Source organism: Sus scrofa, chromosome 17 (assembly GCF_000003025.6).
Source record: "Sus scrofa isolate TJ Tabasco breed Duroc chromosome 17, Sscrofa11.1, whole genome shotgun sequence".
Taxonomy (NCBI): domain Eukaryota; kingdom Metazoa; phylum Chordata; class Mammalia; order Artiodactyla; family Suidae; genus Sus; species Sus scrofa.
The window spans coordinates 28,646,779-28,669,646 of NC_010459.5; the positions used below are offsets into that span (position 1 = coordinate 28,646,779).

Here is a 22,868-nt window from a genome sequence, read left to right on the forward strand (position 1 = left end):
TCCCGTCATGGCTCAGCGGTTAACGAATCCGACCAGGAACCATGAGGTTGCGGGTTCAATCCCTGGCCTTGCTCAGTGGGTTAGGGATCCGGTGTTGCTGTGAGCTGTGGTGTAGGTTGCAGATGCTGCTCAGATCCCGCATTGCTGTGGCTCTGGTGTAGGCCAGCAGCTACAGCTCCAATTCGACCCCTAGCCTGGGAACCTCCATATGCCGCTGGAGCGGCTCAAGAAATGGCAAAAAGACAAAAATATAATAAAAATAAAAAAGCAAAGTAGTTTTCATAATAATTAAATCATCTCCAACACTGCAAATCACTAAGCTATAGGTAGGGATCTGAACTGCTAGTAGTCCGGTAGTTAAAACAAATATCCTCTGAATCAACCATCTATTTGATTCATTAATGACTATTCTTATAAAGTGTCCCTTCTGTGCCAGGTACCATTTGATGGGTCAAAGATAGAGAGACACAGGACACTGTTCCTGCTCTAAAAGCTACAGCTCTAAGGAGAAAGGGCAAGAACGTCGGAGGTGTCAGTCTGGGTGCCCTCAGCAGGTGCCCATGAGACAGTAGTAAGATGCTGATGAGATGGACGGGAGACAAGGGTGTAGAGGGAGGCAGAGACTGGACCAGGAAGGGCCCTGAACACCTTGCTGGGGAGTCTGATCTTTGACTGAAAGGTCCTGAGAATCAAAATTACATCACACAAAGGACACTCCAGGCAGGTGAGGGAGACAGAAGGGAGAGCAAATCACAGGCCAAAACACTAGATAGCAGGATACTTCAAGAGAGGAGTAAACTGAGGCTCTGAATGAAGCCTGAGACAGCAGGCAGGGGAGGGCATCAAAAAGTACCAAAAGGAAATGTCCAGAACCATGGAGTAGAGAGAACACTGTCCATATAGGTTAAGAGAAATAGGTACCAATAGGAAATCATTTTTACTAGGTACTAAAAACACAACATCCAAAACTTGGAAGCAAAGGTGCTTGATAGATGGTAAGAAGATATTTTTGCACTTTGCTTATTAAGATTATGCAAAGGTCTGACTTTTTTCTTTTTTTTTCCTTTTCTTTTTAGGTCCGCACCATGGCACATAGAGGTTCCCAGGCTAGAGGTCAATCACAGCTGTGGCTGCCAGCCTACACCACAGCCACAGCAACGCAGGATCCGAGCACCCCATCTGCGACCTACACCACAGCTCACGGCAATGCCGGATTCTTAACCCACTGAGCAAGGCCAGGGATCGAACCTGCATCCTCATGGATGCTAGTCAGATTCGTTTCGGCTGAGCCACAATGGGAACACCTGACTGCTTTTAAAGAAAATCGAATTTCACTAGACTCTTCACCTTTAATGAGAAGATTTTCAACAGCCTTCACAAATGCCCAAATTGTAGCACATAATTCTACCTATAACATGTGGTTTTGCACTGAACACCATACTTGCTACAACACATTCAAGAGGAGTCTTCTCTACACAAGCACCTGACACTGAGATCTGTCACAAGCAAACCCATCATGCTCTTCATTCGAGCTTCTTTTCTAGCTAAAAACTGTACTGTTCAGATCTCTTCAATGTTGATACCAACACAATCAGTTGTCTGTTCTGTGGCATCTCTCTCTCTCTCATACACATACACATACACATACACACACACACACACACACACACACACCTCTTACTTCCAGAAACTATCCAGATAAGGGGAAAGCAGAGAATTCACAAACGTCTAGCTGAGATGCCAGCACGTGGTCCCCCCCAGCCCCTGAAACCTCAAGCATTTAAACTCGCACTTGGGCACCATTAGAGAGTATGGCAGACCCACAGGTCAGCTCAGGCCTGACCCCTGGGCCAAGTCTACTCGGCAACACCCAGGTCTGCAGGATCAGCTGGTGTACCACAGGCAGGCATCCAGCAGGGTCGCCTACAACCCGTCCAGTGCCGTGAGCACATCAGACACTAGGTGTCACTCTGTAACAGCCACCACGCCGCATCCAAACAAAACCGCCAACACAGCCAAAGTACATAGGACTAGCTCCTGAACAGACAGAAAAAGAAAGCAACTCGTCTGAACTGTGTTCACATACTAATTCCAATCCATTTAAGGGGAGTAAAAAAGCTCTTTACAAGTTTTCTGCTGTGCTAACAATGAATACAATGTGCTCAAGTTTTATTGAGAAGTTTCCATACATGCGGCCCCTGGAGGCTTCCTGGAAGCATCTGCTGGTCCTGCCTTTGAGGCACCCACTCCTGAAGGAGCCAGCTGCCCACAGGCTGAGCATGCGCTGTGAGAGGGCTGGCACGCCAGGGGGCTCAGGGTGCCTGGGCTGCCACAGATAAACGGGAATGTAATTTCAGACATCCACTAGCATCCTGTCTCCAGTTTCCCCTCCTCTGAGGTACACTGAGTAATTCAGTATATCCTGTTGGGTCCATCCCAGGTTTCTCACCTCCAAGCCTCAAGGCACAAGGAAAACTGTAGTTTTGGTATCGAATTTAGAAGTTAACATGTCCACTGAAAATGGATCCTTTCAACAGATACTGTCATCCAATTCGAATTATTAACATGCTGTGATAAGAGAATCCAATTGTAACCACAAACCACGCATTCAAAGAATCTCTGGAAAGAACTAAATGTTTACAGCTTGCGTCCATCTTCCAGGCTGCAGAGATCATAAACACTTCACGGTCAAGAGGAGGCAGCAGAACCACCATGTGCTGCAGCAACAGGAGCTCCGGGGCCCGTGTTTTATTATTTGCCAGCATCCAGCACAGGGCTCGGCACTGAGCAGCAATTGCTGAGCTAAGGCACCACCCAGACAACCCCTGAGACCAGTGAGCAAGGGCAGGACCGGCCCAGCCTCCACTGCTGCCACGAGGAAGCCAAGAGGCGTGGGGGAGCAGGTCACACTCCGCCACAATGCGAATGCCACCGACTGGAGTTGCTCCCAACTGAGGGCCCAACATGAATGAAAATGGGAAGCGTGACTAACACTGTGAAGAAAGCCAGAACAATGACACGCCTCTTATTGCCATTTTATACACACGTAACATATTCAAACAAGCCCCAATGTCATAAAGACAACCGCACATTCTGGTTGTGATAACCAATGGCACTGACTCTGGGCAGCTTTGGGGACGGAGAGGACCCTTGGTGCGCTCAGTTCTCCAGAAACTCTGAACTTCCCCTGACTTTTCTCAGTTTCAATAAATCAGGTAGAATTACGGCAGTGACCCAGGAGCTGCATTCAAAATTGGAGTCATTTTTTTAAACAAAAAGAAAATCCACGGAAGTCTCCAAATATTTGAATAATTTAAGTTCCTCAATAAGAACTTATATTCTGAGGATTTAAAAAGAATCTGTTTTTCTTGTTCATGTTATTTGTTCTTGTCCCTCCTCCACGCAGTAACAGTACAGTGGTCCTTGAGTGAGAGGCCTGTGAGGTCCTTCCCATCCGCGTGGGGAGGGGGGCAGCATGGAAGGAGGTTTGCACCCTGGACAGTCTGGAATAAATAACGACAAATAACGCAGAGGAAACAGGGGCTGCGCAAACTGGGTAACTGTAAAAATGCAATTCTGCCGCTCTGCTCTGTGTCATTTGCTCATACGAAAAGCCATGGTGTGAAGAAAAAGGGCTGTGACTTAGTCCTGCAGGACACCTGCCCTGAGTGCACCAACCTGGCTGTGATTCGGTCCAAGCACCTCCATTGAACCTTTGCTAGAGTCCTGAGTGTGTCATTTCCAAAGAGTAGTAAGAGATACTCAGTTCCACCAAAAGAAGGATGGCAGGGGGGAGACCAACATCTCAGAATTGTTTATAATTCTATCCATCGTTCTACTTTCTCTTCAGGCAATTCTCCATTATTAACTTCCAAAGCAGAATAGGGCTATTAAGCGTGAAAAGATATAAATAAATGCACGTGTACGGTAAATAAAATCGATGCTCAAATCATGGGCTGGCACCCACAAAGCAACCACACAGAGAGTGAGACAAGCCATCGTCTCACCTTCTGCTCAAGCCTAGGCACTGCATGCACCAGCCCAGCTGTATTACCATCCAGAAAGCTATTAAGAGTCCTTTCCCCACATTCTCAGGAAGAAAGGTGAGGCTAAATCCACCATTTACAGAGGCCCCCTAGGTACACCAAAGAACGAGAGACCCCGTGCTGAATCCACTAAAGCAAGACAGAGACCCCAGTGCAGCCTGGATTCCCGACCGGTCAACTGTGCCTCTGACATCACTAGGCAGGCGTGGCTGCCCAGCGAGACTGCTCCCGAGTCCCGCCTCCAGCCCAGCGTCACCGCCACACAACAGGGAAGGAGACGCCAGGTAGGAGCCCCGACATAAATGTCAAACAGTCCATCTCCACTAGAAAAGGCAACATAATAAAATCTAGTGACCACGGTATCATCCCCTCCTCTGTCGGCCTTGCAGGAGCTCTGGGTCACCTTCACTCAGCAGGCAGCCCATTTGCCACAGTTTGCCTCTCAGGTCCAGGCTTCTCCAACCAGATCTCCCACCACAGGGGCCGGGCTGAACCACCGCAGGACCAGCGGGCACTGTCTGGGAGGACACCCAGAATGTCCTCTTATCACGGGACAGGTGGATACAGAGAAGAGGGAAGGTAGGAGGGGATGAAGTACTACTAAATACTCTGGCCCTTATTATAGTATTTTCATCTTAAAATAGGCATGAAAAGGGTAGAATGACACTGGGTGTGGCTGTTTGCAAAAGGCCACCCTCAAGCCCTGCCTTCCCAACCGGTTCTCCTCAAACGGGTGTTCTCCTCAGCCAACACCTGAGAAGCCTAAGGACATCGGTTCAGTAAAACCCTAAACCTGTGAGTTCCCGTTGTGGCTCATCAGAAATGAATCTGACTAGCATCCATGAGGACACAGGTTCGATCCCTGACCTTGCTCAGTGGGTTAAGGATCCGGCGTTGCCATGAGCTGTGGTGCAGGTTGCAGACCTGGCTCGGATCTGGTGTTGCTGTGTCTGTGGCATAGGCTGGGGGCTATAGCTCCGATTAGACCCCTAGCCTGGGAGCCTCCATATGCCGAGGGTATGGCCTTAAAAAGCACAAGCAAAACAAAACAAAACAAAACAAAAAGCAAATGAAAAAACCCTAAACCTTCTGTTAAGTCCCTTCCCCATGAGGACACGATATGCCACATGCTAAGGACTTAACCAAGTGCCTGAAGAGGAGGAAGCAAGTCTTCAGATGAAGTCACGAGGCCCCACCAGAGGCTCCACGGCCTGTCTGCTCAGCGGCCCCTGGCACACATGTGGCTCTTCAAGTTTAAATTTTAATCAAGTAAAACTACTTCATGTTAACATTCACTCTGCTCAGTCACACTAGCCACGTTTCAAGCATGAAATAGCCCCTGTGGCCAATGGTTGCCTAATTGGACCAAACGGATATAGAATGTTCCCACCATCAAGGAAAGTTCTAGTAAATGGAGCTGCTTAGAAGAGAAAGCAACTGAGAGGTTTAGATACTCAAACTAATCAGAGCCAAACTGATTTAATTTTAAAACTAAGTAACAGCATAAAACTAAGTCTCATGCTAAAAGACTCTCCTGTGAGCTTTTTATTTTGCAGACTTCGGTCAAAGCTACGTTTGTAGGACCACCAGTTGGAATCACTGAAGAGACCCCAGAACTCCTCTGGCCCATCCCTGGCCCCGGGGACACAGAAGCCAAGGGAAAGGAAGGTCACGTGCCTCGGTCGGGGCCACACAGCTGGTGGTGTCAAAGCTGGATCTAAACCTAGCCTCATCTTCGGCCACCTCTTCCCTATCTCCTTTACAGAGAGTTTTAGGCGAGAAAAGAAATATTTCTAATATTAAAATACCACATAACCCCATGGAAGATGAGAATTTAAGAGGCCTTAATCCAGAGTTCCCATCGTGGCTCAGTGGTTAACGAATCCGACTAGGAACCATGAGGTTGCGGCTTTGATCCCTGGCCTTGCTCAGTGGGTTAAGGATCTGGCATTGCTGTGAGCTGTGGTGCAGGCTACGGATGCAGCTCGGATCCCGAGTTGCTCTGGCTCTGGCATAGGCCAGCAGCTACAGCTCTGATTAGACTCCTAGCCTGGAAACCTCCATATGCCGCAGGTGTGGCCCTAGAAAAGGCAAAAAGACCCCAAAAAAAAAAGAGGCCTTAATCCAACAGTAAATACTAACAAGTGCAAATTCCTGTGGGGGGATGCAGAGGATTACAAGTAGTGGCTGCTGGTCCCAGGAACTTCACAGCCTCATTAGGAGGCTAAGACACAGCCACTTTAAGGGAAAACTGAGACCATCTGGCTCTAATCGAACAGTAACAAGTGGGGACACAGCACAGGCGCTCACAGAGGAGAACGGGTGTCTCTAGCTAAAGTTACAAGAAATTAGTGGGTGTGAACAGAGCCTGAGAGAACAGGCCATGTGAGGAGGAGAGCAAAGGGCAGAGACCAAGAGATAGGAGTGGAAACTACGAAAAAGAGGCAAAGGAGCACGTGGAGTCTCTGTGCAACAGAGCACAGCACAGGAGGACGCCAGCAGCAGAGGGAGAGGGGCTGCCAGGCGGCAGGGGTCTGGGTGCGCTCACTCTGGCCACACTTTACAGGACACAAAGACCCCGGTCAGTCTCTAGAAAGGAAAAAAACAGGGTTTGTTTAATCTGGTGGGGTCCTATGGATAAATTCAAAAAGAAGGGATCTAGAAATCAAATGTCCTATGAATCTGTGATTTCTCACTCAGTGTATTTGAAAAGCAGAATAATGGAGCATTCTGAGGCCAAAACGTGTAAGTTTTGATACTAGACCTCTTCTGCCAGCACATGTGTTCACTGGGGTGTCGGGGGGTAGGGAAAAGCCTTGCTGCAGACTCTCTCCAAATTACCCCATTTCTCTATGGGGGGGGATGACACACAACAAGGCATGCTGGAAACAACACGCTAAGGACTGTATCGTCTGGTTTTCCTGATGCTCTGACACCTGCTGCCTAGCTGCCCTGGGAGGCACTGTCCTTCCCAGGATCACCGAATCCCTAGATGGCGCCTGCCAGTGAGTCTTGCATGTGCAAACCAGCCGATCCCAAAGCCACACCCGGCCCCCTCCCTGAATGGGCTCCCACACTCAGATACCACCCCCTGCCCAGACAACCTGGGGCCAAGCACCAGCACCCCCATGGCCCAGTCCGCCCAGATTATTCAACTGTCAGATCCTAAACCCACTTGGCCTGCTAATTACCTTGTGGTGCCCACTCCTTCCTCCAGAAACCACCCTCAGCCCCTCTCTCTTCACCTTGGAGCTTTCCTTAATGGCCCGAAGACATGCTGCAGCTCCTGCTTCTAAGGGACAGCAAGTACCATAAAATGTCTTTCTTCGTGCCAATCATTTTCACGTCTGTGTGTCTTTTCCTAGCTGATCAAAACAAGGCCCAGCAACCATTTAAAACTCTCAACTGCTGAATCCAGAAGGTTCTCAAAGTCAAGTGAATCATTTGACCTTGAAACCCATTCACTGGATACCTTACACTTTTACACCAACCCTCCTTTTCCCTCTGTAGGCAGCCACCACCAGGGCCATTCAGAATTTTCTGGCGCAGCATGAGGTTACCCAAGCTCTGACACAGCCGTTCTTACGGGTGGGCTCTTCAGTTCACCAGGAAATGTAACAGTGCCCCCTGAAGGCAGGGGCTTCTGTCCACCCACAACCCTACCTCCAGCACCCAGAGGTGTGCCTGACATACAGTAAGTACACAATTAACATGTCTAATGGATGAAGGACCTGTCCAAGGGTAGGGGCGTGTTGGTCACATGGCCACGAAACACAGCTTGAATACAGACTCCTAAGTGCTCCGAAGGGCATCGAGTCAAGGGTGAGGTCTGGAGTGGGACCAGAGGCTGCATCGCCATCACCACTGGACAGACATGCAGTCTGGGACAAGTCACCCACCACATCAACACCCCACTCCTCCATCAACAAAAACTGCAAAGACAGAGTCTATTTCCAAAGGAAAGGATTAAACAGAATGGTCCGAGGGGAACACCTAGATTCTGGCCAAGACAGCAATGTAAACTCATTTCATGCGGTCCCACACCAGTGCCCTCACACACCCATATGAAACACTGCGTAGTGACAGAAACGTTTTTAAGAGTAAAACAAAGGAGTTGTAAACTCAACTAAAAAACATGGTAGGAGTTCCTGTCATGGCGCAGTGGTTAATGAACCCAACTAGGAATCATGAGGTTTCGGGTTCAGTCCCTGGCCTTGCTCAGTGGGTTAAGGATCTGGCGTTGCCGTAAGCTGTAGTGTAGGTTGCAGATGCGGCTCGGATCCCATGTTGCTGTGGCTCTGGAGTAGGCGGGCAGCAACAGCTCCGATTAGACCCTAGCCTAGAAACTTCCATATGCCACAGGAGTGGCCCTAGAAAAGATAAAAGACAAAAAAAAAAAAAAAAAAAAAACAATGATAAACATCTCCATGAACCAGCAACAAGAGAAGCTGCAAATGGTAGAGTTCCTGTTGTGGCCCAGCAGGTTAAGAACCCAACATAGTGTCTGTAAGGCTGTGGGTTCAATCCCTGGCCTCACTCACTGTGTTAAGGATCCAGAACTGCCTCAAGCTGCGGCGTAGGCCTCAGCTCCGATTCGACCCCAGGTCCAGGAATGCCATATGCCACAGGCGCAGCCATAAAAAGAAAAAAAAAAAAGGAAACTCCAAGTGGTACACAGACCTGAAGCCATGGGCAAAGGTGGCTCGAGGTCGGCTTCCGATGGGTACAAGTGCTCCGCCTGGATGGAAAGGCAGACAGAAGGTCTGCGCGCTGCCTGAAACGGGGGCGTGCCTGGGCTGGCAGCTCCACTGCGCACCACTCGCTTCATCAGAGCCACGTGAGGTCTTCAATACCTCACTGCATGGACCAAATAACCGTTTCTTTTTTCAAAGGTTCCCTTCCAGATAGACCCACTCCCAAAGGCAGGTGGCAGCTCTCTCAACAGACCTTCCCACCTGCCTTCCTAACTCCCTCATGGCCATGCTTTCTTCTAATCCGTGTCTTTACAGACAGTATTTACGCAGCATCCCTTCTGTGATTTAACATGTCTGCACCATCCCACTTCTTCTAAATTAAGCCTTTCCCAATTATTTACACCTTGATGAGTGTTTACCTGCAAATCCTCATAAACCATCTCTTTTGGTGGCACTAACTTGTACATGGGAGCAGTGAAGTTACTTAATTCTCAGGATGAACCATACAAATTACGACCTACCTTCTGAAGCAGGAGACAGAGTGAGAACATAAACAAAAACAAAAGCAATGCGAATTCATTATTCATTCATATTTACTATGCAAAAAGGAAAGTTTTACGAAGCTTTGAATAACATATATTGGTTCCTTGACACAGAAAACTCATCCTCTTAGACGGTAACATGTGAGGAACTGCACCCTCCCCAGTCCAGGTCCCCTGGACACGAGGAGAAGGTGTTGCAACCCCTTCTGAGGGGTGCAGGGCCATGGCCTCTGAGGGGCCTTGAGGAACAGTGAGTTTGCTTTTTTTTTTTTCTCTCTTTTCCTTTTTATAGCCACAGCTGCAGCATATGGAAGTTCTTAGGCTAAGGACTGAATTGGAACTGCAGCTGCTGGCCTCCGCCACAGCCACAGCCACACTGGATTCGAGCCACATCTGCAACCTACACCACAGCTTGCAGCAACGCCGGATCTTTAACCTAATGAGCGAGGCCAGGGATTGAACCTGCATCCTCATGGACACGATGTGGGGTTCTTAACCCGCTGAGGCACAACGGGAACTCCCAGGTTGCATATCACTCCTTGAATAAAAAGGACCGCTCATCTCCAGTGTTGTTAGGGAAATGAACATAAGACCTTTTTGAAGAGCAATTTGGCAATATCGATATTTAAAACGTGCATACACTCCCATCTAGGAATTTACCATCTAGGTACCACCACACAGGAAAAGGTCTCCCACAAGAAAAAAAAAAATCACAAGAACATTCTTCGCAGCATTGTTTGTCAGAGAGGAAGGAAAGATGTACATGTCCATCATTTTTATTTATCTTCAAGCAAAATTAAAGATCTAAAAATTCTGCTAAGAATCTTAAAAGCTAAATGAATTAATAAAAACTTACTTCAAAAAGAAAGAGGATGGAGTCCAGCTCCTCCCTCTGTGACTTATTATTCCCTACAATATAAAAAAAAAAATAGTTATCATGACAATGTGCAAATTTTAGGAATTAAAAATTATCTTAAAACATTTAAGCCTCGACATACGGCCATTCAGTCAAAAATCCCAGAGGAGGCCTGGAGCCCACATTAGAGATTTGGGCAGGCAGCCGAGCCAGACCCCTGAGGCCACGTCCAGCAGAGCTGCTCCTTGCTAGCTGGTTACTCACAGCTTCCAGGCTTTCACGGTCTTAGTCGACCCATGGCAGGTAATGCATTCATTTCTCAACTATTACTTAGAACTTTTCATTATGACAGAACACACAGCAAAAACTCAGAGTCCCAGCTTGGGTGGGAAGAGGCGCAGAGCAGCAATAACTACACAAAGTTGTGTCCTGACAGTGAAACAGCACCTCCACCAGCACTGGCAATACTGTCTAGTATGCTGCCAGGCACTGTGTGTGCCCAGGTGCTGGGCACATAGCATCTAACTCAGGGATCAGTGACCTGTTTCTGCAAAGCACCAGACAGTGAACATTTTAGGCTCTGTAGGCCTCTCTTGCAACCACTCAACTCTGCCTTCAGAGAGTAAATGCAGCCAGGGGCAGCACACAATGAATGGGCATGGCTGTGTCCAATTCATCTGTTTGTAAAAACAGGCAGTGAGCTTGTAAGTCTGAATGCCCCAGCCTCCAAGACGTGGGTGTCATTCATTCCCTGGGCAAACATTGAAGGCGGGTGTCCATGTCAAGGATTTCTCCAGGACCTGAGGGCTCGTGAGTGAATAAAACACAACAGTCCCTGCCCTGAGGGGGGGCACATTCTGGCAGGAGGCGGCACTCAATAAATGAGTAAGTGGGAAGGAAAAGCAAAAGGCATATGGAAAATGCCAAAAGGGGTAGGGAGGCGGGGGCTCCTGGCTGATCAGCGTGGGCATGAGCCATGTGCATAACTAACTACGGAGCAAGTCAGAAAGTCAGATGTGCTGTCAGGGAGACACAGACAAAGCCCGTGCTTGTTGGGGAGAGAGAAAGATGACTTCTGCAGGGTGTACAAGTGAGATATGGGGACAAGGGGGTCTTGGGGACAAACCCTGAGGGAGATGCTGGATTTCAAGTGGAAGGGAGATGAGTGACAGCAGGGAGGCCATCTTTAGGTCATGTCTGGGGAGAGCATTCCTTTTTTTTTTTTTTTTAATTGAACTGTAGTTGATTTATAATGTGTTAGTTTCAGGTGTACAGGAAAGTGATTCAATTACACACATGTATGTATATATGAATCTGAAAAAGAATTCTTTCCCTTATAGGTTATCACAAAACACTGAGTGTAGTTTCCTATGAGCATTTCTTTTTCTTGCAACATAAGATGTGTGAAAGCCGTCTGCAGCAATCAGATTATGCTAGACTTGCAAGCAGCCTTACATTCAAGGCTAAGGAGTTTGGACTTTGCTCTTTGGGTGGTTAGAGCTCTGGGAAACGCTGGCTACTAAGACAGTGTCGTATAATGTGGTAAGTGAACCAGAGGCAGGAAGACCAACTAGGAGGCTGACACTGTCATCCATGTGAGGTCCAGGGATGCCTGATCAGGGAGGTCAATTTCTCTGCAGTTCTGCATCTCAGAAGGTGTGCCGCCCATGAGACTTGGACATAGGAAAGGGACGGACACACGAGGGGGAAGTCAGAGATGCTTTAAGGGCATTGAGTCTGGTTCACACACCACCTCTTCTCACAGCTGAGGCTGGTAATGCTGAAGCTCCACACCCTCATAAACATTATAAACACAACGTATGAATAACATATACAGGACACTCTGATAGTGGGTGCCTCTGCAGAGCAGGACTGTGGGTCTGTGCAAACAGACCCATCAGGGAGTTTCTACTATGTGGCAATGGAAACGAATCTGACTACTATCCATGACGATGCGGGTTCAATCCCTGGCCTTGCTTATTAGTGGGTTGGGGATTCGGCACTGCCGTGGGCTGCGGTGTAGGTCACAGACATGGCTTGGATCCCGAGTTGCTGTGGCTGTGGCTGGCAACTGTAGCTCTGATTCAACCCCCAGCCTGGGAACTTCCATATGCTGTGAGTGTGGCCCTAAAAAGCAAAAAAAAAAACAAAAAAACAAAACAAAAAAAACAAAAACTAGACCCACCGGTTTTCATTCCAAACCCTTTAGTGGAATCTGAATTTTTTTTTAAGAGTTTGCATGTATTACTTTTCTTCCTTTATTTTTGAGTAAATTATGCCTCTGGAGCTCATGCCTTCTGTGGGTTTCTTCTATTTTCCCCTTGGCTGTCTGTTGTTCAATTAATGCCTATATGAGAGAAAACTAGGGAAACTCAAGCTCCGCCAAGCATTTGGCAAGAAAGGGAGCTTAAAAGCAGGTAACCTGTGGCTAGCTGACACACACAGCCTCTAAGGACTTCCCAAAGGCTTAAAAAACAAAAACTCTATATATCAAAAAAAAAAATTGGGGGGGTAGAAATTCTTACCTTTTAATTTCAAACTATTTTCCAGTGTTATAAAATTTTCATAGAAGATGAAATATATTTGAGAATAGTTGGTTTCAAAAAACTGCTTAAGATCACTTGCATCCACGTTATCTGAAAAGAAAAAGTTCCCATTTATACACAATTATCATAATGCACAACCTTTTCAGAAATGAAGGAACATAAAAAAGTGTCGCACCCCCTTAGAAAGACAAAACAAAACAAAGCAAAGAGTACTCCCGCCCACTTCTTCTTCTTCCACCTAAGGGAGCTCCAAAGAGCCAGGGCACCCCCTCCCCACCCCAGACCTCAGAGCCGTGGGGGCACAGCACCTACACAGCAGCCAGAAGGCCAGGGTCAGGGAAGGTCCGGGGAGGAGGGGGAAAGGTGACTTCCTCTTAGGGGACAGAAGTAGAAGTTCATGGAAGAGTGGCTCTTGACCCGGACCAGGGAGAGGGATGGACCTGGGCGGCTGAGAAACAAGTCTGCGGTGGAGCCCTGCAGGCCCCGTCTCCCCTGCCCCTGCCTCTATGAAAGTGTCTGGGAGCACAGCAGGCCCCCTGCCTGTCCGCTTCCACCTGGGCCACCAGTCAACACCTCCTCCAACTCTACGTGACCCATCCATTCCTGTGTGGACACGGTGGTCCGCCATGTGCTCCTAGTGGTCCTAGCAGTGCTTCTCCCGCTGCACCAGCTCTGCTAAACCAGGACTGCAGGGAGACGTGCAGGCTGTACAGGGAACCCAGCCCAGGAACAGATCCCACAAGGGCTGAGCAACAACACAGCCATCATCCCTTGCAGCTCCGGTCAGAGAAGTCACCCACCGTCAACTCACCTTGGTGCATTTTCCTAGCAAACAAGGCTGTCTGTGCCTTTAAGTAGGAGTCCTGACCAAGGTGTTAAGTGTTGGAAGAACGCATCTTAGGAAACCTCAGGAAAGTAAGCTTAGGAAAATTAAAAACAGCTTCCTTAAAATTCTGAGATGACTCCAGAAAACATGTGTATTTGCTATTCAATCTGTAACAGAGCCATACTAGCTTTGGGGGCCCTAAGACTGTGAATATACATGAACACACCCACTGCTGTTTACAATTATAAAGTTAACACTAACGCTGCTGAATCTTAGAGAGTTGTTTCCTCTGATAAATACACAGTGCCTTTCCTGCAAGAATCTGCCCTCGTTCTTTGAAATGATGTACGTAAGATGTTGCTAAAGTCATATGAACTGTCAATTCCACATCCTATTTCTTGTCCCCAAATAACTCTGAGCACAGAGCAGTGGAAGTTCCTAGTAACTGACAAGTTTACCTGTGCAAGCAGGTAACAACGACCCTGGTACCCTCAACCCACATGAATGTTACCTCTCTCACGAGCTACCGGACGCTGCCAAGGGATCCTTGAGCACCTTCCGCAGATGGTGCCAGTCCAAGAAAGGGCTTTGTTCCCGTCCACTCCACCATCAACAGCTGGCCCACTCACCATTCATGGTTACGCTGAAGCAGCTCCGCCAGCTGCCTCCTGCTCATGGGGCCGCTGAGACTGCCCAGCCCACCCGAGACCAGGTCAGCGCCTCTGCTGTGCCCCCCGCCCTATTCCTCCCATCACAGCAGGTGCTGTGCTGTCCCTGTTCCTGGTGGGACTCCTGGACCTAGTTCTGATGGAACCACCTGTTTTCAGGGTTTGAGACACTCCGCCCTCACAGAAGCCTGGTCTGTCCCATGTCATTACAGGTCCCGCATGGAACCCAATACTGAGCTCCATCGTTTCTTGCATGAACCAAATAAAAGAAATGGCTTGTAACAAACAGCCACAGGATGGTGACCACACTTGTAACCCATCTGATGACATGCTGACTGGGCAGAAGTAGCCTAACCCTCCTTCAGATCCAGGGGGTTGTCTAGGGAGACACTCCAACCTCTGCTGAGGGCTCCTGGTTCCCCTCTGAGCCTGATGCTCCCCCGGCCCCCCAGCTGGGCTCTCCCATGAGAGTGCTCAGATCAAACACGTCCAGGGGAAGCACTGTGCTCCCCCACAAACTCCGCCTCTGCAGGCCTCACCACCCAGCGGCTCAGGCCGAAACCCAGAGGTCCAGGTCCTGCCAGGTCCTTCTGGCTCCTTCACAGCCCATCTCCAGGGCGTGGTTTCCAGCTGCCCCAGGCCTGGGCCACGACCGCCCTCTATCCTCTCCCAGCTGGACCGGCACACGCCTGGACTCCCGCTTCCCGGCCACAGCCTCCTCCCACACTGCGGTCAATTCACTGTGTGAATCTGATCAAAACCTTGACTCAAAACCTTTCAAAGGCCTCCGGTTGTGCTTAAAATAAACCCAAACTCTTGGGCCCCATGACATTTCCTCCACTCCAGGTCAAGTCCATCGCTCGTGCTCTCTCCACGTCCTGCACTCTGGCCACTGCGGCTTCTTTCCAGCCCCCAAACTCCCACACGTGTTCGCCACCCCCAGATCTTCAGCCGGCTCACCCTCCCACACCCTTCCCAGCTGGGACCACACCTCCCCTCCGCAGAGACATCTAAGGGTGCCCTGGTCCCCACACATCCCCTCCTGTCACCGGGCCTTCCTCCCTCATGGGTCTGTGGTAGGTGGGCAGATATGAGTGGGCCTTGGACACAGGACACCAGGCAGGCAAAGGACTTCAATGGCAATAAGACCAGGGGTATGCTGGTGCAGCAAGATGGCCCAGAAAGGGCACAGAAGGATTATAGGCCATCGACAGGTCCTTTCTCCTGGCCTCCTGAGTCCCTCAGAAACACTCACATGTCAGCAACCTGAACACAGAGGGTCTTCGTCAAGGCTGAGGGGCCTCACAGAGACAGTGATGCTCTGAAAAGCAGGACAGCCAGGTGGCAGCCACCATCCTCCTCAGACACCCCCACTTCCTTGTGGCTGAGGAACGGATGGAGCTTAAATGCTCACCACCTAGACAGCCAGACGCCCTCAGGGGACCCAACACAGGGCAGAGCCGAGCACAGCATCTGTCACTACACAGTTCATTTACGGCGTGAGGACTCCTCACAGAGTTCCAGGGCCCGGGATGGAATCTGAGCCTCTGCAGTCATGTTCTTAACCCACTTGCCACAGCGGGAACTCCGCTGCACTCCCAGTCCCAGGAACTGAGCTTGGTACCCCAAAGGGACTTGACACATATTTGTTAAATAAACAAACAAAAAATATCAAATATTTTCTATCTCTAATTCAAAATCTAGAACAATTCCCTGATCTATCTTATTGAAACCAAGCCGGGGCCTCGGGGCTCCTGGGCACAAAAGCCTTTCTTTGTCCCCCTAATTTCCTATATATAGGAGACAGGCGTCATTCAGCCTCCCTGACCTTCCCTGAGTTCCAAAGGGCAGGTTCTAACATTTGCTAATCAGGGAAGGGAGGGGATGCAGAGACAAGGGAGGAACAGACAAGAAACAATAGTGCAGCCTTGAGGCAGAGTCCTAGAACACACAAAACACCGAAACCCCCACCAGATGGAAGAACCACCTGATAAAGCATTCCCCAGTCCAGAAAGAAGGAGGACCACCAGAACCAGTCCCGGGACCACAAAACACCAGCTTTGAAGAACGCAAGCTTGCACCTACCCTGATCCGTAGCCCTATTTTCCACTCCCAAACTATAAGACCACCTCTATTCTCTCTCAAAAGACAGCACAGCACAGCACAGTCTTCAGGGCATTAGCCTGCTGTGGCCTCCTTTGCCTGGCAAAGCAATAAAGCTATCTTTTTTCCTCCTTTGCCAAAAACTCTTGTCTCTGCATTTCTATTAAGCACCGGTGGACAGAGGTCGAGTTGTGGCAAGATTATTTTTGGAAAACAAGACTCAAGAGATGAATATTTACAAAGCACAGACCTTGGGGGAAGTGCCCAGGCACTAGAAGTTGGCATCCTGCAGAAGGGAGCACAGAAAGCATCACAGGTCTGCTTTTTAACTAGGCATCTGAAAGAAGCATAGAGACATAGTATAGGAAGACTGCTCAGGAAAAAAAGCCTCTGACCACAAACTTCCTTCAGAGGGACATTACTGAGCTGCAAGCCATGCCAAATAGCCATGTGCCAAGTGCTAAGAAATTCAGAGAGAACAAGGTGCAGGGCCCTCCAGGATACAGATACACACACAAGAAACAACACAGAAGGTGCTGTGACCGAAGCCTGGGCAGAACACCAAAGCAGGGGTGGACAAGGCCACCTGGGGAGGCTGAGAACATTAATGACATTACACATGTATGCTTTAAAAGACACTTTCATGAGCTGATGTTCTTTGAGCCTCACCACAACTCTGTGAGGGAGATGGCGTAGGTGTGATCAAGACAGAAACCTCAGATTCCGGATCACAGGTCACCTCCCCCAGGTAACAGGGCCAGTCAGGGATGTGGGCAGAACTCCTCCCCGGGCCTTCCAGCTCAAACCCGAGCTACACAAAGGCCTCCGAGACAAGTGGGAATAAATCAAATCCAGGAATCGGGTCAGGAATATAAAGAAATAAGGCATCGCCTTGGGGATGTGCAGGAGAGTCAGACGGAGAAGAGCAGAGGACAGGATGACAGGTGAGAACATGGGCACAGAGTGGCCTGAGGGTGGGCACAGCCCCTCCCTGGAAGGAGCTCCAGGCAACCGGCCCAGTGCCTGGAAGGGCCAGCAAGGAAGCAGGAAGGAGGAGAAGTCCCGAGAACAGAGCCCGGCTTGTAAACTGCCTTTGAGGTGATGACTTCCGGGGTGTTTGCCAGAGACGCTAGCACTTTGCCTTCTGTCATTACAAAACTAACCACAGAGGAGCCACCAGCAGACAGCCCTACAGAGCCGGGGGTGTGCCAGAAAATGTTTAAAGAAATCTCCTTTAATTTCTCATTCTCCTTTACCACCAACCAAGAGCCAATAAACTATTTCTATTATTTTCCCATTCAATCTCAAAAATAATTGATACTCCACCAACCCTCTCCCAACCCTCTGTCCAGCTACACACCTCCTGCTGACCCTGACTCCTCCCCGTCTAGCTGGAAGCCAACAGCAAAGCTGGGAGGCAAAATCTTTGGAGCAGGCTGGCTGGGTTCAAGGCCAGAAGCTACTACGGGACCTGGTTAAGTCATTTAATTAAACACTTTGTGCCTCAGCTTCCTCATCTCAGCAGTGGGGCTAACCGTGGTTCCTGGGCTGATAAAATGAACATACTCAGAAGCAAACTGCTTCTGAGAAAGCAGTCGGCAGTGGCAAGTGTGAGCTGTTTTACGATCACTGAGCTCCTGGCAAAGGCCATCTCACTAGGTGGCAATAACCCAGCTTCACCTGTGAAGCCGTAAAACTCAATGACTCATGAAACCCTTCCACTAATGAGACCTTCCGATCAGGGGACAGCATTTAGTCCCAGCACAGCAGTAGACACCTGAAACCGTGGGCTGTCCCACCACTTCCTTCCACATGTAACCCTTCTCAGTTACAACCCTCCTCCCCTTCAGTTGGGAGGATCACAACGCAGCCTCACAAAAACCTGTATCAGCGACCCTGATAACACCAAGGGAAGAGGAAACGCCTTTTCCGACGGGGCCCCGGTAGACACTGACCATCAAAAGGAAGAAGGGGCCCATTCAGTTCAGCTCCCCCCAAGTATGGAGTGACCCCCAATCCTCCCAGCCCCCTCCTCTGCCCATCCCAGAGCTAAGAGCCACCCCAGCCCTGCCTACACACCTGCGTGTAGATGAAGACGGGGGTCATTGCTACTTTATTCATTCCCTAGATCATGGCACTGAAGGCAAGGTACTCACGGTCACAGCTGAAAGGGAAAAGGGGCGAGTGAAAAATTCAAGGTGAATGTGGCAACTTCATAAAAGGTAATTTAGAAACAGTGAGAACAAGGAAAACGCATCAGACACGAGAGAGAAAACACCAACCGGGTGAAGGTCCTGGGTAAGGATGGCCCCCTGACCCAAGGGCTAATACCATTCCAGTGGCTTCACCCATTCACAGATGCCCAGGCCTCTGGCCTCTCTCCCTCCAGCTTTCTGTCCTTTGTAAAAGTGCCACCAACTCTTCCTGTCCTCCATCCACAGCTTTACACATGCCCACCCAGTCTGACCTGGCGCTGATCTCCAACGTGCTGGGGACAACCAGTCTGAGAAACCTGCCCCAGCAGTGGCTGGACAGCCTCATGTAGTCTCTGGTCCAAAGGAAAGCAGGGGACTCACGGAGCAGCAGTGGATCCCACCCAGGCAGCCTGCAGCTGGGGCAGAGCTGTAGCCAGTGCAGCGAGGTGAGGGACTAAGACAGACGCCTGGTGGGAAAGCCTCAGGTTTGGGATGGATTCTCATGCCACGCTGCGTGGCAACACTGATGAGAAAGAAACTTGTCACTAAGAAGTTGCACTGGCCACAAGAGCCGGTAAACCCACGGAGAGATGCCCCCGAGAAACACATCACTGCCTCCGTCAAAGAAGAAAAAGCAGAAAAAAATGGATCCAAATAACAGAGGCTGCCCATTGATACCAACTTTCTTCAACAGAAGGTTTCTGGGTGCTAACCAGAGTACAGGGGACCCCCTCCCCACCACGGGAGGAGGGCTGAAGAACTTCCTCTCTGCAGTACTGGGCCAGGGCAGGTAATTGACCTGGAACTCACCTGGTGAGAAGGTCAAAGCCACACAGCAAAGCCCCCTCAAGACTGGGCAGGCTGTCAGGTCATAAGATAGTAGGTGTGCTGACTGTGCTTCGGTGATAAGTCACTACTTTTATCATTATCATCATTACTATTAAAGAGAAATTCACATCTGAAAAATGCATCTATATGCATCTAAAAACACCCTTAGACTGACCATGCAAACACAAAAACTTCCTATGCATGGAGATACCAACCTGCACAGCAGACAACAGGCTCGGCCCTGTGCATCAGGCTCTGGTCGCAGGTGTGCTATGAGAAGTCTGAGGGAGAGGATGAACTGGGAGGGGCCTACCCACCCACCCAAATCAGCTCACAGGTAAGGACATCTTGCCTGACACCCCACCCAGCTGCCATCTCCACCAGGCAAAGTCATTCCTAGAATTTCTGCAAAGCTTCAAGAACTAAAAGATCAGGAGTTCCCGTCGTGGCGCAGTGGTTAACGAATCCGACTAGGAACCATGAGGTTGCGGGTTCGGTCCCTGCCCTTGCTCAGTGGGTTAACGATCCAGCGTGCGTGAGCTGTGGTGTAGGTTGCAGACGCGGCTCGGATCCCGCGTTGCTGTGGCTCTGGCGTAGGCCGTGGCTACAGCTCCGATTCAACCCTAGCCTGGAACCTCCATATGCCGCGGAGCGGCCCAAGAAATAGCAAAACAACAACGACAAAAGACAAAAAAAAAAAAAAGAACTAAAAGATCAAAGTCCATATGGACACTTTCTCCAATGGCACGAAATCTTCATTATTTCAGAAAAAAAACCTCTCGGGTGCCATGTTTTCAATCCACCTCCACTTTTAGGTATAAACATCATTGGACAGTGGGCATGGACTTGCTCCTGCAGTCACCAGATGTTTAGCCATAACATACTGATGATAACCTTCCCCCACCCCCCACAGAGGCACAAGGGGTCCTCCCCTCAATCCTTGAGGACATCCAGCCTCTCTCCCCAACTCCCCACCAAGTGCTAAGGGACCAGACTCAAGAAGGAGACCCTAACCAGAAGCAGTATGGACCACCCCTAGGAGCACACCAGAGTGTCCCTCAGGCCATGCACTCCGGCTTCCACCCACGACACTGAAAATCTAAGCTCCCCACATGACGCCCTCAGACTGTCACCTCCATACCCCTCCGGGCATCACCCAGGCTCGCCAGCTTCCTAACCATAGGTCCCTTCCTTTATCCAGTGAACCTTACCCCCCCCCCCGTGGCTCCACCTGGCAGCCCAACAGCTCACAGTCAGGTAAGTCTTTCCTTTTCCTCCTGTACCCACATACCCTCCCTGCTCCCCACTATGGTACCCAGACATTCTGGTGCTGCTCTCACATACGGTGCTCTCTGCTGCCCACATAGTTGGTCTGCACGCATCCCAGCCCCACTGACCCAGGCTGCACAGTCTTCCATTCCCTGCAGCGGGCCCTCTGAAGACTTCAGGGCCTGGCTCACCGTCTTTCCCCCCAGCACCAGCATTGACTTTCTTGTCTCTACTGAGGCTGTGCTCCAGCCCACCTCCACCCCATGCCAGCTCCTCCAGCTCCAGCCCACCTCCACCCCATGCCAGCTCCTCCAGCTCACCTCCTCCAACCCTCCTCCACCCCCATCCCACCTCCATCCTCCAGCCCACCTCCACCCCCTGCCCAGGCATCCCTTCTAATCTCCCCACCTCCAACTCTTCAATCCATTCTCCTCCTCCCGGCCCCTTCTTATCTTTCCTGCTCACTCCTTCTTGAAACCTAATTCCTACTAGGCCCTTGAACCCAATGACCCCACCATCCTGTCACGTATGATCCCCCTAAAGTCTTCACTTCTTTTTTCTTTTTCCTAAATTGGTTTTCACAATCCACCTTTTAAATCAGCCCTTTCACTGTCCCTCCACCAGCATCATATTCACTCAACAAAAGCCCAGTCTCAGTTTTAGCCTTAATTCCGTGATAGTATTTATTTGCACACAGGCCAAGCTCATTGTCCTTAAAGGGACACAAAGAAGACAGACTTCTTTTTTCCTGCTTCCAGACGTTGTCCTGTCCAGGTGCAATGCCTGCAATGCATTCTGCCACTCAGAGGACAAACCTGCCACGTGGAGGACACTAAGAAGGGCAAAGCAGGAAGGCAGAGACAGTGTGGACGCCTTGGCTCTGAGCTGCTGCGCCCGCTGGCTCAAGGCCACATTTCAGGATGCTTTTTGTAGAAGAGAAAATTCTTTACTATTCAAGTGTATATTTGGGTTTTCTGTTACCTGTAACCAAAAACATCCTTGTAGATACTACAGTAAAATCTGACAGCAGAACAAGAAACACATCTAAGTATAATTGAAAGGCTGTAAAAGTGATGTTTGTCCCACTTCCTTTCCTAAAATGTACTATTTCCATTTGTTTATACGTGGATGGGAAACCAGGTGCAGAAAGTAAAATTCTTGGAAATCAGAAAGATGTTAACACTTTGTTCTCTGGGACAGATAGTTGGTGTCTAAAGCTGATTCTGATAAAGATCTACTCCACATTCCTAGAGCTAAAGTTTTAAAAAGCAGAGCTGTTTTTAATCATTTTTGACACACATCTTTCAAATGCAGGAGTCTAAAAACTTTGTCTTTAGTATATATCAAGTTCTAATACAATAAAACACAACACTTACACCAAAAAATATGTTCTAAACCTAATGTGTTTTACATATATTAGTTTCTTATTTTTATGAAGTACAGTTGATATACAATCTTATATAACTTACAGGTGTATAATAGAGTGATTCACTATTTTTAATGGTTATACTCCATTTGTATTTATTATAAAATATTGGCTCTATTCCCTGGGTTGTATAACACAGCCCTGTAGCTTAATTTATACATGCTAGTTTGTATATTTTCATATAGCTATTTCTTTTGTAGGAATCAAGTTTTATCAGACATTTTAAGGCAATGCACAACTGCTTTTACTTATTCTGAATTGGTGCTGGCCTATATTACAGTCAAAACCACTCACTAGGGAAAAAGTTGGAGATGGAAATAAAATGGATAAAACAGGAGCTAAATGGTAATCTCCCCCGCCCCATTTCTAACAACTAAGGAAGCAGGAAAATGATAATGAGAGCAGAGAGCTGCCTCTTTCACTTACTGGCTGTGCAACCTTGGGCAATGCTCCCAACTTCTCTGGGTCTCATCTGTAAAATGGAGATAATGATATTTCCTACTCACTTGGGAGATGATTCAATGTGTTAACACATGGCAAGCGTCTCTGGCGGTGCCCAGCACATGATTAAATGCTATTTATCATTATTACAAATGAGGAAGTATGTCACCAGGAGGAATCATGATGTACAAGAAGCTGTTCGTGTTCTCCATGTCATTTAGTGTCGATGTCTTTTCATGGGAGAGATCAGGCAGAGCACACATAAGCAGAATACAAAGCCAAAGGTAAGGCGTTCCCACTGTGGCTCAGCAGTAATGAACCCAAAGAGTACCCATGAGGACATGGGTTCAATCCCTGGCCTTGCTCAGTGGGTAAAGGATCCGATGTTGCCGTGAGCTGTGGTGTAGGTCGCAGACATGGCTTGGAGC

General features: G+C 49.0%; 1 protein-coding gene across 10 annotated transcripts in view; it reads right to left on the reverse strand.

Moving 5' to 3' along the window:
- The window catches only part of RALGAPA2 (Ral GTPase activating protein catalytic alpha subunit 2), a 271,136-nt gene that overhangs the window by 238,683 nt on the left and 9,585 nt on the right, over window positions 1–22,868 (reverse strand). For 9 of the 10 annotated variants that reach the window (XR_002340063.1, XM_021078026.1, XM_021078030.1 and 6 more), the window contains exons 2-3: window positions 12,664–12,774; window positions 10,139–10,191 (exon numbers count right to left, since the gene is read on the reverse strand). Coding sequence is in view for 8 of the 10 variants with exons in the window: in XM_021078026.1 (XP_020933685.1) it covers window positions 10,139–10,191; window positions 12,664–12,774 (164 nt within the window). In the remaining 2 variants the exon portion in view is untranslated. Of the gene's footprint in view, window positions 1–10,138; window positions 10,192–12,663; window positions 12,775–18,360; window positions 18,446–22,868 lie in introns of all 10 variants that reach the window. The other variant, XM_021078033.1, reaches the window with a different exon arrangement.